Genomic DNA, 15,613 nt, shown 5'->3' with positions numbered 1-15,613 from the left:
AAGCGACAACTTCTACAGTTGAGTGTGATAGTCTGAGACACCTGTCAATCAAGCAAATACGCCCCAGAAGTACCGTCTGTGAACTCTCCTCCTGGTAGAACAATAACTTTGAAATTCGCAAGTCACAGGAGGGAGCTGCTAGTTAGAAACCTGTAACCTCCTGTGGAAAAATGATTCTGTGTTTTCCAGTTCACTTCAGGAGACTTTGAATACTTTTAAAGCTTTAAGTTTCTTTGCACTTAAAGTCATTAGAAGATCTGCAATGTGAGACATCGGCTTCATTATGCATTCAGAAGTGTTATGCAAAGATAGATGGTATGGAAGAAATATGCTTCTCTGGAAAACCTGTATACCTGCGTTTGTTTTTTTTTGCCTGATTGATTGGCAGCGACGTTTCTGCGTTTTATAGCCACCCCAACAGAGATGAATGATGGTAATTATACAGCATGTAATACAGTCAGTGTGCTGTTTGAAAACAGAGTCTCTGAACAGGCTGCACAATAACGCCACACACCTATTTAAGCACGCAGTCCTGGTATGCAAGTCGTACCTTTGTCAGGTGAAATAAAAATCCAGCTGTGATTGAAATGTCGTCTCTGTGAATGAGTTTGCAGTTTGGAGCTGGAGGGTAGAAGATGGCAGACATTCTCCCGTGTCACGCAATTTATCGGCGTCACGGGTAGACAGAGTTGGGTGGCTCATTAGAGTAAATTGGGTGAACATTGAGAGCTGCTCCTCTTGCCTTGGGCTTATGTGTTTCTCACCTGAGTTTTCTTTTGTCAGAATCTCACTTGACAACATACCAACGATATCATCATGTATACCTGACAGTACTAAAGTATTTCATTGTTAAAACCTGTTAACTTGAATCATTTTTAGTTTGATATACCACTGGTGGTTTTGCGTCTGTGTGTGATCTTGTGCATCCGTACCTGCAAGTTAAACCAGTTTATAACAAATGGCTTGTTGAAAGCTTATACCAAATGGTTATCAAGTCTGACCTTTTGAAAACAGATGTGTGACCTTATACAGTGTGGAGGATTTAATGAAGATAACCTCTTTAGCTGAAGTTCAGGAGCAGGAACACACCTCAATCACTCTCCTTCCTGTCGTACCTCTATACATGCCATTCTGCCCTTCCCACTTATTTGATCTCGCTTCTTGTTCCCCACCCTCCCTCCTTTACTTTTGTCTCCTCCTTCTGTCTTCTCCTTTTCTAGGAGGTCCGTCATCTCAAGAGCTGCTGCTGATCCCTGACTAAGCATTTCCCCACACTGCACCAGCTCATCACAGCCATCACCAAACATAATGCTCATTTGTATCCAATAATAAAAAAGAGCTTCAATTTGATGGTGTGATCCTTGCTGGAGAATAGTAATACAATAGAAAAGTAATATAGCCAGGGGTTTGACTAAATGACAACAGAGTAAAAAACACTATGGTAACAGAAAAATCTGGTTCATTGGTTTGATTGGTTTGCTGCAGTATAAACAATATAGCAAAGAGAGAAGAAAAGCACAATTCTGTGTAATACTAAGTGAAGACTGTTAAATATTGCAAGGCTAATAAGATCTGGTGTCCTTGACAGGTAACCTTGGTCCACAGCAGAGCTGTAGCAGGGTTCGGTCAGGGACTTCCCTCTCCTCCTCCATTGCTGCTGGTGTCATTGCTCTCACTTTGGAAGCCAAGTAAGCTGCTCTTCCAAACCAAAAATCCATACATGCAGTCCTTGTTAAAATCAGTAGGTATAGTTGGGTCCTGAGAGTGTGTTTCTCCTTGGTTTGACCTTTTATCCAGTTCCTTGCTAACCTGGAGGGATGTGCAGCACATTATTGTCCGAACATCGAAAGCTCATCGTCTCACTGCTCCTGACTGGCATGTTAATGGGGCCGGATTTAAAGGTATACCCACTGGATCTCTCCTGAATTTCTAATTCCAAACTTTTGGTTTCAGTATCACCCAGAAAATTAATAAAAACGTGACATCTTCTGGATGAAATCTTTTCGAAACCTCTACTAAAATACATGGGAAAAGATAGGTTGAGCTTGATAAGCACATTTTGGTAAATGTTCTCTCAGCTCTTTTTAGGTAAACTGTAAAGCAGTGAGCATGCAAACTAATGAGGCGCTGTGAGCTGAACAACGATAAACGCCTACAAAGTCCCAGGAGTGTGAAGGCTTTTATAAACTACAATGCCTTCTATGCCCCGGCTAATGTGGTCTGTGTGTGTTTTGGGATGTGCGGGTGTCTGTTAGTGAGCCACCTGTATGGCTTTGGCCTGCTGGATGCTGAGAGCATGGTGAAGGAGGCTGAGCGTTGGAAGCAAGTCCCCTCACAGCATGAGTGTGTGGAGGAGGCTGCCATCCAGCTGAGCAGGTATCACACCAACCGCACTGCAAGAGATCTCCACTTTGAGTCAGGGCTTCCCTTGATTCCTCCCCTTTTATCGCACTTTATCTATTTCTGTCTCAGTTCTCACATGGATTTCTCTCACATTTATTCTCACACACTTTAATGGGTGTCCATTTTCTTTACTGCTGCTCTCCTTGTAACTCTCTCTTGGGCTTCTTCTGTTCTGCCTTTCTCTTATCTCGGCTGCTCGCCGTGCCTCTTTCTTATTTTCTCTCTCTGTCTCATGACAGAATTATTCATCCAGGCTCAGTGCTGACGTCTGTGTATGAGACTACAGGCTGTTCCAGTAAGGCCCTGCAGCATGTTGTTTATGTGGAGCACGTCATTGTACGTGTTATCATCACTCACAGTCGTCGCGGCGACCTTTCCATTACGCTCACATCACCTTCAGGCACCGTGTCGCAGCTGCTAGCTAACAGGTAACTACGAGCATCACTCCATCTAAGCTGCTATAGTAACCCCACATATTCACCTTGGGGTGGTTTATGTACGATAATCGAGGGGCATCATTGTGTTCAGAGCACAGCATCCGCTACGGAGAGCTAAATTCTTCAGTTTGGCACCTTGTCTCATTAGGGGGGAAGGTTTTGGCAAACACTACTGGAAAAATCACAGGAGTGTTGCTCATACGGTGTTTCAAGGGAGCTAGTATCTAGGCAAGTTCCTGGCAAAATTTATTCCTGGCAATTATCTCTTACATGCAGTGTCTTTCAATAAACTGTGCGATTCCAAAATACACCACAAATTAACAGCAGGTGAGAGCCAAAATGTTGAGAACTCTGTGATTTAAAGGTTCCATATGGTGAAAATCCAGTTTTATTATGTTTTGTTGTTGTTACAAACTCGGAGGTGTAAAATAAAACCTGTTAAGATGTGAAGACTTTAAATTCTGCCACTCCTCAAGCCTCCCCACAACTAGACATCCTCACAGCTTTACAGCCCACTAAGAATTGTACTGAACTGCCAGGGCGCAACTGAGAAACCGGTAGTCGTCGATTGTAAACTTTGTATAACCCTGCCCCCTCATTGTCTGCTGTGTTAAGCCAGAGAAGGTGGAAATTTTAATATTTATTTGAAACCAATAAACAAAGTGTGTGTGTGGGTTACTGTGTTTTATGTCACCTGGTGTTCCTCAGTAGAACCCAAACACAGCTGTGTCAGTCCTTTAACTCTGTCTGGTTCTCTCTTGCTCTCTGTGCTCACATATACTGCAATTTATTACCACTGAATATTGTCTGTTTTTGTTGTTGGACAGCAGAACGAGTATGAAATAGTGACTGAAAATGCAGCCCAATACCACATGTTCACTGGCACTTCAGAGCCATTAAGATTGCACCACTAAACTACAGATTTTATCATCAGAACATTGTCTGACAAATTTACCATACGCGAGGTGAAAACAGCAACTGTACTATGAATATGGCATCATTTCTATTCAAAATAACCACTTAGAAAGAAAAGTTAGACGCAGTAGAAAGTTCTGTTTTTGTGTGTGTGTCGTAAGCTGTGCGGTCAACTGTTTTGCTGTGAATCACAGATGCAGAGAGGGTTTTCTTCCTGAAGGTGTGAGAGCAGCAGCAACACAGCTGTATCTTAAGCTACAAGCCCATGTGCGCCACTTTTGACTATTTCCTTACAGTAGAAGGTGTTTTTTTTTCTCCCCAAGTAATTCTGTCAATCTCACAGGAATCCTCAACCTTATTTCTGAAGGTCTTAGACAGCTCTTTTGATGATCTTACACACTTCAATAGCAAAGAGAAAAGCAGATTCTAGATTTCAGAGGTGTAAATACGACAAATTCCACCTGCCTCTCCCTAAGGAGGTTCTAATTATCGGTACCTAATCTAATTTAATAGATTTGATGGTGTGATAGAAGCAGGGGTACTTACTTTTCCAATGTGACTTTTTGTTTTTATTTCTTGAACAAATGACACATGAAATTGACGTTTTGTAGTCACTTTCATAATTTGAGTTCATCACAGTTATCTGTGGGCATTGCTTCAGAGAGGATCATGTGTTTGCTTGTTGAAATATGTTGAAAAATGAGCTGTACTGTACCTGTTGTTTTTTTCCACGACTGGATAAATGCCCAGCCCACATGGACTCGCAAAACACCACAATACCCAGTTGCAGTTGTAATACATTTGTCAAACATAAACGAGAACAAAACTTCTTACACTGTTTTGCAAGCAAAGCTTTGTTTCATATCCCGGGCTCTATAAATATAATCAGCCCCACAAAGACTCCCTTCCTGAAACACGGCTCAAGTTATCGTCTATCCAGAAGAACTCGTTTGAATTAAGGACATTTTCCGAAATATTGTCTGCCTGAAATTACCATATAATGAGCGGTAGTAGTAGCAGTATAACCAAGATTATGTAATGTTTTGGTTTAGGCCTCTTGACGACTCTGCTGAGGGATTTCAGAACTGGGAATTCATGACAGCTCACTGCTGGGGGGAGCAGGCCGCAGGGGAATGGACTTTAAAAATCCTGGATACTCCTTCTGAGAAGAGAGACAGCACAGAACTAGGTCTGCACTTCCTCTTCGTAACATCTCAATATTATGAAACGTACATTGAACTTCAACCACAAGCAGCCAAAATACAGTGCAGGCCCCTCGAGACAAGCCTCTTGTCTTTCTTTTTGTTGTTTCAAAGGGGTGCTGAAGACATGGTCCCTGGTGATTTATGGCACCGCAGAGCAGCCATATCTCGTGCATCGTGAGCGAGCCCGATCAGCTGAGATTCCCGTGGATGGTGATCTCGCTGAAGAATACAACGGTGAGTCATACACTTCGCATCTTGGTGGGATTAAGCTCTCCCTTGCTCGAGCTCAGACTTTCTCAGACGCTCTAATGCACTGATTTACAGTGTGTGACTGTTGAGGCGGGGTCTTACACAGATGTGGGATTCAGTCTGAATCACTTCCCTGTTTCTGTCATGATGGTGCTGTGACTTTGCGAGTATCTGCCCTTGCAGGACCCTGTGACCCAGAATGCAGTGACGATGGTTGTGAGGGGCCGGGCCCGCAGCAGTGTGTCACATGCTTGCACTTTTTTCTCAAGTTCAAGAACAACACAAGGTCAGCATGATTACACAGCAGAGAGTACAGTTAGAAAGCAACATACAGTATGTGTTGATACTGCTGCTACAGAGCATGTGACTCATACATGCTGTGTTTGAACTAATCAGCTGTTGTTTAGTCCACATGTTTATATATTATGAATTTTTGAATCTAGAATTTTCTAAGGCTTGCGTGTAAAGACGAAGGAATAGATGAGCAGGATTTCACATTAAGATGATGAAAATGGACCCTCATCTTGATAGTTGCACCTCTTGTCCTCTATGTGCTTTGGTCCGTGTCTGTCCAATAGGCTGTGTGTATCAGAGTGTCCCAAGGGATTCTGGGGCGATCGCCGGCGTTGCAAAAGGTGCTACTCCTCCTGTGAGAGCTGCACTGGAAGTCGCAGTGACCAGTGCACCTCCTGTCAACCTGGACGTTACCTGACCGAGGGCACCAATACCTGCACAGCCGTCTGCGGAGATAATTACTACCTCGACCACGGTTGGATTCTTTAACCAGTCTCTGAAATTTCTAAATGTTTTGTCACATTTTTTCTAATGAAACTTAACAAGACAGGAGGAATATCCTTGAGTGTACCTTTAAGGATACTTTGCTTACAGAGGAGCTGTTTGAATAGAGCCGCATATGAGGCTGCTAATGAATAGCCAGTCGATGTAACTGCAGTTGAGAGGTGTGTGAGTAAGACTGATTAATGGCTCTGATGTGTATTCCATGTGTCTGATTTCCGCACAGATGCAAATATGTGCAGAAAATGTAGTGAAAACTGCTTGAAGTGCACCTCCTACAGCATCTGCACAGAATGCAAACCAGACACAAGGTAAAACAAATTCTCTGATGATGCTTGAATTAACTGCTCGGTAAACACCGTTCCTTCTCCTCCAGCCACTGAGAATACTGATTCTCCCCCCGCGCGCACACCCTCTGCAGTATCATAACAATTACAAAAAGCAACAGTATTTTTAACTCTGTATTCAAAACCGTGTGCCTGCCATCCCTCCCTTTTCACACGCAGCTCGGAAAAACGAGTGCATCCTAATTTCCATTTTGCAGTCTCATCACTGGAGAGGACAAAACATCTCTGACAAATTCACCATATTGTTCAGTTAGAAGTTTCCGGAATACGGTGTTCACTGACTCAGTTCACCAAGTGCTTGTGGTGGTGTGCTGTGGGTTGGAAAACTGAGCCTGCAGTCTGAAGGCAGTGACTCATCTCTGTGGTGTCACATGATTGACTGAGTGTGTCACGGTGCCACATGCTCTCTCCACCCTCTCCAGCCTGTATGGGAACCGGTGCCAACGGAGCTGCGCAGCCGGATTTTACCATGACGCGCAGGACGGTGACTGCAAGCCCTGTCACAAGGCCTGTGCTACCTGTGCAGGTGAGAGCGAGGTCAAGGGTCATGAGCTGAATGCCAACTTCTTCTTTTAAATATCATTAAAATACACAACATTCATCTGTTGAGTGCTGCCTCTTGTCCTTTGTCCATTAAAGAGCATGTTTGTGTCTGCCTCACGCGGCATCAGGTGCAGGTGTTGAGGCGTGTAACCGCTGTGCAGAGGGCTACTTGATGGAGGAGTGGAGGTGCGTGTCCTCCTGCAGTGCTGGCTTCTATGCCACAGAGCCAAACCCAGAGATAGCTGATAGGCACAGGATATGTAGGAGGTGAGCTCACTGGTGTGTGTTCAGGTGTGGGTGGTTTGTTTATCTGCTGATGGCAGGCCTTATTCTGGTGCTTGGCTTCTGAGTGAGTTTGTGCTTGTTTTTGCGCTTATGGTTGTTGTTGTGTGTCTGTGTGTCTGTATGTAGTGGAGAGTAGTTGTTTTTATCTGTGTGTTTGTGTGTGTGTGTGTTTTTTTTTTCGTGGTCAGCATGTGTGTTTGTGCGTGCGTTAGTCGAGTCTCTCTGCTCTTCTCTTCAGGTGTGACGCCAGCTGTCTCACCTGTGTGGGGCCGAGTCGGGGGAACTGCAGCAGCTGTTCCAGCGGTCACAGCCTGCAGGAGGGAGTGTGTGTTGTTAACACTGTGTGCACAGACGGTCAGTCAACCGTCTTCTTCCTCTATTACATGTTGCCTCAGTGCTACTTGATGGACATAATGCAACTTTCACACAATTTGTTCTCAATTCTCCTACGATGTCAATTCCAAAATATCATTATTTCGTTTGTGTTTAGAGCACAGAGTCTATTTTTATATATCTGCGATAAATATGCATATTTACAGTGAGCTATATATGGTATCGTGTCTTTATTCTGGGTCATCTGATTCAACCGTAAGTCAGTCAGCCATGTTTATTTGCAGGAATGAATAGCATGGAGCTGTTTAGATTATGTGTCTTCCCTTCTTTGGCATCTGACATTAAGCCCACCACTACGCCTCAGATGGTTAGTTATTTCTGAGTCAGCGTGGTTCTCCTGTTATCTGTCTGTCAGGAGAGTACCAGGACAGTAACGGGAAGTGCCACGCGTGTGATGCAACGTGTCTGAAGTGCACAGGGCCGCAAAGCGAAGACTGCATCAGCTGTGTTTCTTCACGGTGAGTTGGATGTGACTTTTTCCAATTCAGGGTCAGAGGGAAATCATTGCATCCCACTGTTCCTCTGAGTAATATGTATGATATTTGTCAGTGGTGCAAGGTACCAAATAATGATTTTCACACATATATTAATGTTGTTTATTTTAAAGTGAGTTGGATTCTGTTTCATTCTATATAAATTAATAAATTGTACATGTTATTGAGGTCTGAGCCATCTCTGTTTTTAAATAGAATAATTAAATAGAATAAAAAATGAATTACTTAATTGAAGGATAATCGGCAACTTTTCTGATAAATGTTTGAGCCATTTGAGTCTCTTGTTCCAGCACCTGAAATGACCTGCAATCAAACCAAACTGACAATTAAAGATGTCATCTGGGCTCTGGGAAGTTAGTGTTTTTTTTTTTTTTCTGTATTTATCTGAGATTTCACAACAGAATTATTAACTGATTTTGAAAAAATAACTCTGCTTAATTAGTAATCAAAATGATGACAGCCATTATCACTTACAAACACATAGCCCACAAAGTCTGAACTTTCTTTTTAACTATTTGTCCAAAAATAGTTAATTGTGTCACCCAGTCAAGGTGAAATATAAACAAGGCATAAAATGGGCCTCTTGTGGTCTTTTACTTTGGGCTTACGTTGACAGAGGAAAATTAAATCAATGAACAATGCAGACGGTAACTTACTCTGTACTGCTTTAGGTTAGGGTTGAAGGCACTAAAGTAAAGTAGATATACTTCCACAAATAATGACCGGAATAGTTTTACTTATCAGTAAACATCATACAAAATGCAGAAATGAGAAAATACTTAAATGATGTCAATACTGTGCGAAAATCTTTGCTTTTTTAACAATCCCAGTTCTCCTACTTACACTTTTGCATGATTTCATAAAGGTAGATTCCTTTAAGCATCTTGGAGATCTTGCCACAGCTCCTTGTGGATTTAGGCAGTCTCTGTGTTTTCTGTCTCCTCATCTAATCCCAGTCTGACTCTGTGAGGATGAGATCAGGGGGTCAGACCATCTGTGGCAGGACTCCTTGTTCCTCTTGTGGCTGAAGATAGTTCTTTGTGACTCTATGTTTAGTTTTGTTGTCATGTTGCCTTGATCGGCTGATATCAATGTCTAGTATCTAAGACTTCAGGACAATATTGTATATCACACATTGATTGGTCCTTGGAAATATTAATTTCAAATAATCGACAAAAGATCTGAAATCTTCCACACTCACTTCAACTCATTTGCATCAAATAACTCACATGTTTTTCATATATTTTGGGATTGTGCATCAATGCTGGTCTGGAATTCATAAAGCTCTGAATGATGTCTTTAAAGGTCAAATTCCTAATGACTTTACCAGTCTATATATGGCTTTGGTTCCAACTTTGGACAGAAGAAGGGATATAAAAATGTTGGAAGCACTCTAAGCAGCTTGTAAGAAGTCAAGTGCAAGAAAATGGTTAAATTCAACTCCACCAACTCTTGATGATTGGTTGGGTTGACTTCATATGACCGAAACGTTGACCTTTCTTGCATAATAATAACACTATATTTTCTACTCATGTTTATATTTCTGGTGAGAAAAAGGGTGATGGCTGTAAGTTTCTAGTCCTGGTTTGTTTTTTTGTTTTTGTTATGGGAAAAAAAAGAGAGGACTATGATAAAGATGACTGAAAATCTTTCTAATAAAAACCATAAATTAAAAAAAAATCAAGTAACTCGTGTTGATTTTTGTGATTCTGTGATGTTGTTGATGTTGTTGTTTGCTGCAGGGCTCTGGATGACGGCCGCTGCGTGCTGGCCTGTGCCAAGGGGAAGTACCAGTCTGGTGGCCAGTGTCACCTGTGTGACCACACCTGTGCCACATGTGTGGATGCTGGACCTGCCAACTGTACTAGCTGTGACACTGGTGAGGACGAAACAAGCTTTTTGGGAATATCTTTGTGTACTATTAATATGCAAGCAGAGCTGAAACAAATAAGCAATTAGTTGGCAACTGTTAAATTAAACAGCCACTGTTTAAATCCACTGATTACAGCCTCTTATATTTGACAGTTTTCTAGTTTTTTACTCCTCTGTGACAGTAAACTGAATATGTTTGGGTTGTGGACAAAACAAGGCATGAGAAGATTTTTCTATTGGTTTCTGAAACACTAATGAACATTTGTCACCATTGACTAATGTTTTATGGAAAACATAACTGATTATTCAAATAACAATTAGCAGATTAATATTCAATAAAAATAATCAGTAGTTAAACTCTGTGTTTAAGTGTGAATTGCCTTGTATGTTTTTCCGCTGTGGCCTCTTGCAGTAGTGACACAAGTCAGAAAAATCATAAAAGACATTCAAATCCTGTTTGAATGAGTGCTACTGAGTGCTTATACTTCTTTATTCAAGGGATTATTTGCACGAGTTGTCTGTTTTATTTCATAAGAGTAATAGAAAAAGGTATTTTTAATATATTGAGTAATTTTGACACAAGCTTTGCCTTTTAATAAAATGTAACCAGAATTTTACTAAAATGCAAAGTAGCAAAGACACTGCCTACTACCACATAAAGCACAACAAACAGTATCTGGAGTTTTATCTCGATCAGTGCTGGGATTTCACTGCACTATTTGCCAACTGTGTAAAGCAATGGGTTTTGAGAGATTTTCCACTGAAGTGAGCTTCTGAAACGATCCTCACAAGAGCAATGGCAGTGCATCGAGAATGATTTGAGGTGGGTTTGGCACCGCAGGTGACCCATTTCACATTGCACATAGTCATTTAGTCACATTTAAAAATGTAAAACTTACATTTTGCCTTATCAATTATTCATTTGCATTGTAGCCAGATGACAAGCTGAATGATCTGTGCAGTGCTCTAAGCTAATAGAATTTTAGAAGGTATTCATGACTACAAAGTTGTTCAAACTGCGGTTCAGACAGAGATCAGTGTTAAACTTCTTTGCACTGTGAATGGCTGTTTTCCCTTTAGATAAGTTTGGAGTGGAGCGGTACCTTTTTAAAGGCCTGTGTCTGGACGCCTGTCCTGAGGCCTTCTACCACACCAAGGACAGGAGCTGTGAGCCCTGCTCGGACCACTGCCAGCTCTGCACAAGCCCCAACCACTGCCTCCAGTGCAACTCCTCGTACTACATCTCTGATGGAGGCTGTGTGAAGCTGGAGTGTGGGGAAGGTAAACACGGTCACAGCGTTATTTATGAGCTGTTTTCTTATGTCTTATGTGTGACAGAGTCAAAGATGACCTTAAAGGGGGCTGTTTTTCACCTGTCCACCCTCAGCTCTCTTTCACCTCCTTGGCCTGATTGTTTGTCTGTATTGCCCCTCCACACTCAGCCTCTTTTCTGTTTCGTCAGGGGAAGTGGAGGATCCAGACTATGACGACTGCATGGCCTGTGAGGAGGGCTGCAGAAAGTGTGTCTTGTGTAAGTCACGACTCAGTGGCTGTAATAAAGTTTTCCCCAAATGAACACTGCCTGCAGTAGACCGAGCTCTCGTCCCAGTGTGTTGTAGACCATGTTCAAAGATTTTTCACGGTACTTCTGTTTAAAAAGAGAGCTGAGTTTTTTGTCTGCTTTCAACAGATAACCCCAGGCATTGCCTGTCCTGCACTGAGGGCTTTTACAAGTAAGGCTGTGTGCCTCGCTGTCGCCATGTGTGATCTCGCCTCTCTGCACTCGCTCTGCCTTTCATTTTGCTGCTATACTAGAATGAAAAGGCCTCTTTCTGCAGTGAGACTAGAGTGGATTTCTGTGTGTGTGAGGGAGAACTGCAGGTATCAACTACTGCTTTTGTTATCAGTTTTCAGGATGGCTGCTACAAAAACTGCCCAGCTAAGACCTACGCCGTGGAAGAGGAGATGAGCTGCGTTCCATGTGATGACGACTGTGTGAGCTGTGATGTACATGAGTGCTACTGGTGTGAGACCGACCTCTTCTTATCAGGTAAAACTGCCCCACTGGACCAAACATTAAGGTCTGAAGGGTTATTTACAAGCATGGCGGTTCTGCATTAAAAAAATTTAAAATATACCCAAAGGCTCCTGTCATCCTGTTTCTTTATAATGTATGATACGTTAATTTTTTGTTAGAACCGATGATTGCTGTTTTTCATTTCCTTGTTTCACATTAACTAATGAAAAACTAAAGCAGAAAATAATTAAAGGAGAGTTGAAATGGTAGTATTTATATAGTGTTTTTATCCAAAGCACTTTACATGATACATCACATTCACACACTGATGGCGGGAGCTGCCATGCAAGGCGCTAACCCCAACCCATCAGGAGCAATTAGGAGTTAGGTGTCTTGCTCAGGGACACCTCCACACGAGCACGACGGGCTGGGGGATCGAACCGCGGCCCTCCGGTTGCGAGACAGCCACTCTACCCACTGAGCTATGCCACCCCAAGTTAAGAATGAGAGTAGATGGATTCATCAGAACAGAGCTGCATTATGTGGCAGCATTAAAGCCGGATTTTCTGTTTCACTGGCAAGTATATTTATTACGACTCAAAAAATCTGCAAATAATTTGCAGATTGTTCTGCCACGCTTCCTCCTGCAGGCTCCTGTTAGTTCTGGTGTCATTTTTACCACTCATATTGGAGAAAAATTACTTGTGTCTCATTTTCCATCTGTTTTCTATCCAGGTGTTATCGGTGAAATAGAAGTTTTTACATATCTTTTTCCATGTTTTATTCTCACGTCCTCCAAGCTCAGACTCCCGTTATTTTTTACAGATTCTTACTTGCATAGTAAACTGCCGTGTGTCATCGTGGAAAAAGAAGCATATTGTTTTATTGTTTAAGCAGCATTGAAATGAATTAAGTAATTTTATCTACTTCCAGTACCACTTTGTGTTGTACTTTACAAGATAATCATACATTTGTATTTCAAGTATCAATCCTACAAAGTGTGTAATAACTTTAACGAGGGCCAAATTAATCCACTAGTAAACTGACTGATTACACACAAATTTATGTAGGCGCACCATGTAAGCATGATATCACCAGATCTAAGCTATTAACACTTAATTTGGACAAAGAGCAGAAGGTACTGTAACTGCTTTTGATCGCAGTTGATGTTGTCCTATAGTGGTGCATGTTTTTTGCAACTGGAAGTGTTTGATGCCCCTAAATGTTTGTGCTGCTATGTTAGTAATGTATCTTTGAATATAGCTGCTGAAGAACTGTAATGGAGTTAAAATCCCTCTCCAGTTGTTGATTAAACCCAACAAAACTGATCTCAGTGTATTAGTGTTCCACATTTATTCAGAAACCGCTCTACACTCCACAATGAAAAGTTGAAATACTGGTTATGAGAATAATAAAAACACAGACTGTTCTGCCTTGTAAGTTGACCGTGTTGATTCATTAGGTTTGTGACATATGGAATCCCTGAAGTCTTAATCTGTGTTTTTGAAACTGTCATCTGGACACTGCAGTTGTATCTGTCGGCCACGGCACTCACTGCTTATTTTGCTTCTGATCTATATTTCAGCATATAAAAACACTATATGGACATGTTAAAAAGATTTACAAAGAACTAGATTTTCACTGGATAAACAAAATGATGAGAAGAGTTATGAAACATTGTAGTATACAATGAAAACACAATAAGAAACTCATCCATAGTTTTTTTTTTTTATTCTACACATCATTCTTCTTTGTACAGTGCAACTCTGCTGCTGACAGTTCAGTCAGATTCACATGTTAGTCGTCTTCAGCCCCAACTAATGTATCAGGTTTCATACAGCTTTGTCTGGAACAACAAAAGGCTTCATATGCCTTTTTTCACATACGCAGAAATATCATAAACAGACTTTGATATGTAAATACCATGTCAAATACAAAACTGCCTTTAAGTTGAAGTACAACTAAACAAAATGGTAAACTTTGCCAGCTAAGTGGGTTGCATGCAGTATTGATCTCAGAAAACCTGAGAAACTTCTTCTCTTTTTTCCCCAGAGGGGAGGTGTGTCTCAGTGTGCCCTGACGGTTTCTATGGCGATGAAGACACCAACGACTGTGAGGAGTGTCACTCGGACTGTGTGACATGTAGCGGCCCGGAGGACAATGACTGTCTGTCGTGTGAGGAGGGGAAGACGCTTGAAAACGGAGAGTGTGTGTCTGACCACGAGGCCTGTCCCATTAAGACCTTTCGCAGCGGTGAGACTAATACTTGTATTCCACTAATCCAACTGTCTGCCCATAATGAATCAGGGATTTGGGCACTTTCACAGGGGCAGAAAAGAAATCTTGAAGGGTAATTGGTCTGTGTGCCGCCGTCCCTGAACCCTGTACCAACTTAAGTACTGAAAACAGAATGAATGTCGGCCAGATACCGTCTTCGAAATAATTGATTGTATATGCTGAACATTTAGTTCCCCCCTCGAATTAGTTGGGCAGACCTTAAAACAACATATGGTAATTAGTGCGAGGACATCTTAATTATAGGAACTAAAATAACTCTGAGAAAAGGACATAGGTTAATACAAAGGTTGAAAATGAACGCACTGAATTAAAGTTATTCTTAGACTTCACCTTCATTTCAGTAGCGGCACAACCTCAGATTTAAGCCTCAAACCTTCACACAAAATCTGAAATAGTACAATGTTGGAGGAAGCCGTTGGTAATTTGCATAATTATCAGTTGATTTAGATTGTGAAGAGTGAGCTTAAGTGCTAATTTTAGTTGTTTTCTTCTAATTGCTGTTGTTGAAAGACATTTTGGGAGATGCTCTGTCTTACCAAGAGTTTAAAAAAAGAAGATAAATATCACTCTTGCGCTAAACATGAAGCTACATCATGCTTGGTGCAGCATGAAGCCTGGAAGCAGGAGGAAACCTTTAGCTTGGCTCTGTCCAAAAAACAGCCTGGCAGCACCTTAAGCTCACTAATTATAAAGTTATAGCTGATTTGTTTAATCTTAACATAAACCAAAATATGAAAAGGACAAGTAAGGGTTTTACGGGCGCATGTTGGAAATTTCTTTTGGCACAGCTTTCCCCTTCTGTTTACAGTCTTTATCCGAAGCCAAGCTAAGATCAGCTGATAGTGTGCCAGCTCCAGCTTTATATTCAGCATACAGACAGGAAACTGTTATCAATCCTCATCTAACTGTCAGCAAAGTGGTAAATGAGCGTATGTCCCAGAATGCTGAACTTTATGCTTGTTTCCAGACAAGAAGTTCAGGCAGATTAGACAACAAAAGGAGCATCCAGGGTTTGTCCAAGTTCTTAGGTGCTTAAATGCTGGAGGTTGATGGTGTTCAGAGGGTTTAAATTTAAATTTTAAGTTTTTCGAAATGTTTTCCTTACCACATTTGTGAAAGAAAGCTTGCACTGGCTAAAAGTCTATTTATTTTACTAAATAACACGATTTAATGCAATAGTATATGGACCTCCTTAACTTTAAGTTAAAGTAATATGCTAATATGTAGCCTAAATACCTTTTTACATTCATTCGTCAGCTTAATGAGTTACACAAAAATGCTGAGGCGCTGCAGCTTCAATGGCAGGAAAAAAACAGACATCAATAAGTCCAATCTTTTGTGTTGATGAAATGGTTCCCTT

At 41.5% G+C, this 15,613-nt stretch overlaps 1 protein-coding gene across 1 annotated transcript in view; it reads left to right on the top strand.

Moving 5' to 3' along the window:
* pcsk5a (proprotein convertase subtilisin/kexin type 5a) overlaps nt 1–15,613 on the top strand; it is a 51,553-nt gene that overhangs the window by 20,225 nt on the left and 15,715 nt on the right. Inside the window, exons 9-27 of the mRNA XM_051938610.1 lie at nt 1,589–1,688; nt 1,798–1,901; nt 2,256–2,376; nt 2,643–2,831; nt 4,808–4,944; nt 5,072–5,194; nt 5,393–5,495; nt 5,788–5,978; nt 6,231–6,315; nt 6,774–6,877; nt 7,023–7,161; nt 7,418–7,533; nt 7,928–8,030; nt 9,809–9,945; nt 11,019–11,219; nt 11,401–11,469; nt 11,629–11,671; nt 11,846–11,988; nt 14,008–14,208. Coding sequence (XP_051794570.1) covers nt 1,589–1,688; nt 1,798–1,901; nt 2,256–2,376; nt 2,643–2,831; nt 4,808–4,944; nt 5,072–5,194; nt 5,393–5,495; nt 5,788–5,978; nt 6,231–6,315; nt 6,774–6,877; nt 7,023–7,161; nt 7,418–7,533; nt 7,928–8,030; nt 9,809–9,945; nt 11,019–11,219; nt 11,401–11,469; nt 11,629–11,671; nt 11,846–11,988; nt 14,008–14,208 — 2,409 coding nt within the window. The remainder of the gene's footprint in view (nt 1–1,588; nt 1,689–1,797; nt 1,902–2,255; nt 2,377–2,642; nt 2,832–4,807; nt 4,945–5,071; nt 5,195–5,392; nt 5,496–5,787; nt 5,979–6,230; nt 6,316–6,773; nt 6,878–7,022; nt 7,162–7,417; nt 7,534–7,927; nt 8,031–9,808; nt 9,946–11,018; nt 11,220–11,400; nt 11,470–11,628; nt 11,672–11,845; nt 11,989–14,007; nt 14,209–15,613) is intronic.

Source organism: Acanthochromis polyacanthus, chromosome 18 (genome assembly GCF_021347895.1).
Source record: "Acanthochromis polyacanthus isolate Apoly-LR-REF ecotype Palm Island chromosome 18, KAUST_Apoly_ChrSc, whole genome shotgun sequence".
In the NCBI taxonomy this organism is placed as follows: Eukaryota; Metazoa; Chordata; class Actinopteri; family Pomacentridae; genus Acanthochromis; species Acanthochromis polyacanthus.
This window is presented reverse-complemented; position numbering and strand designations above follow the sequence as displayed.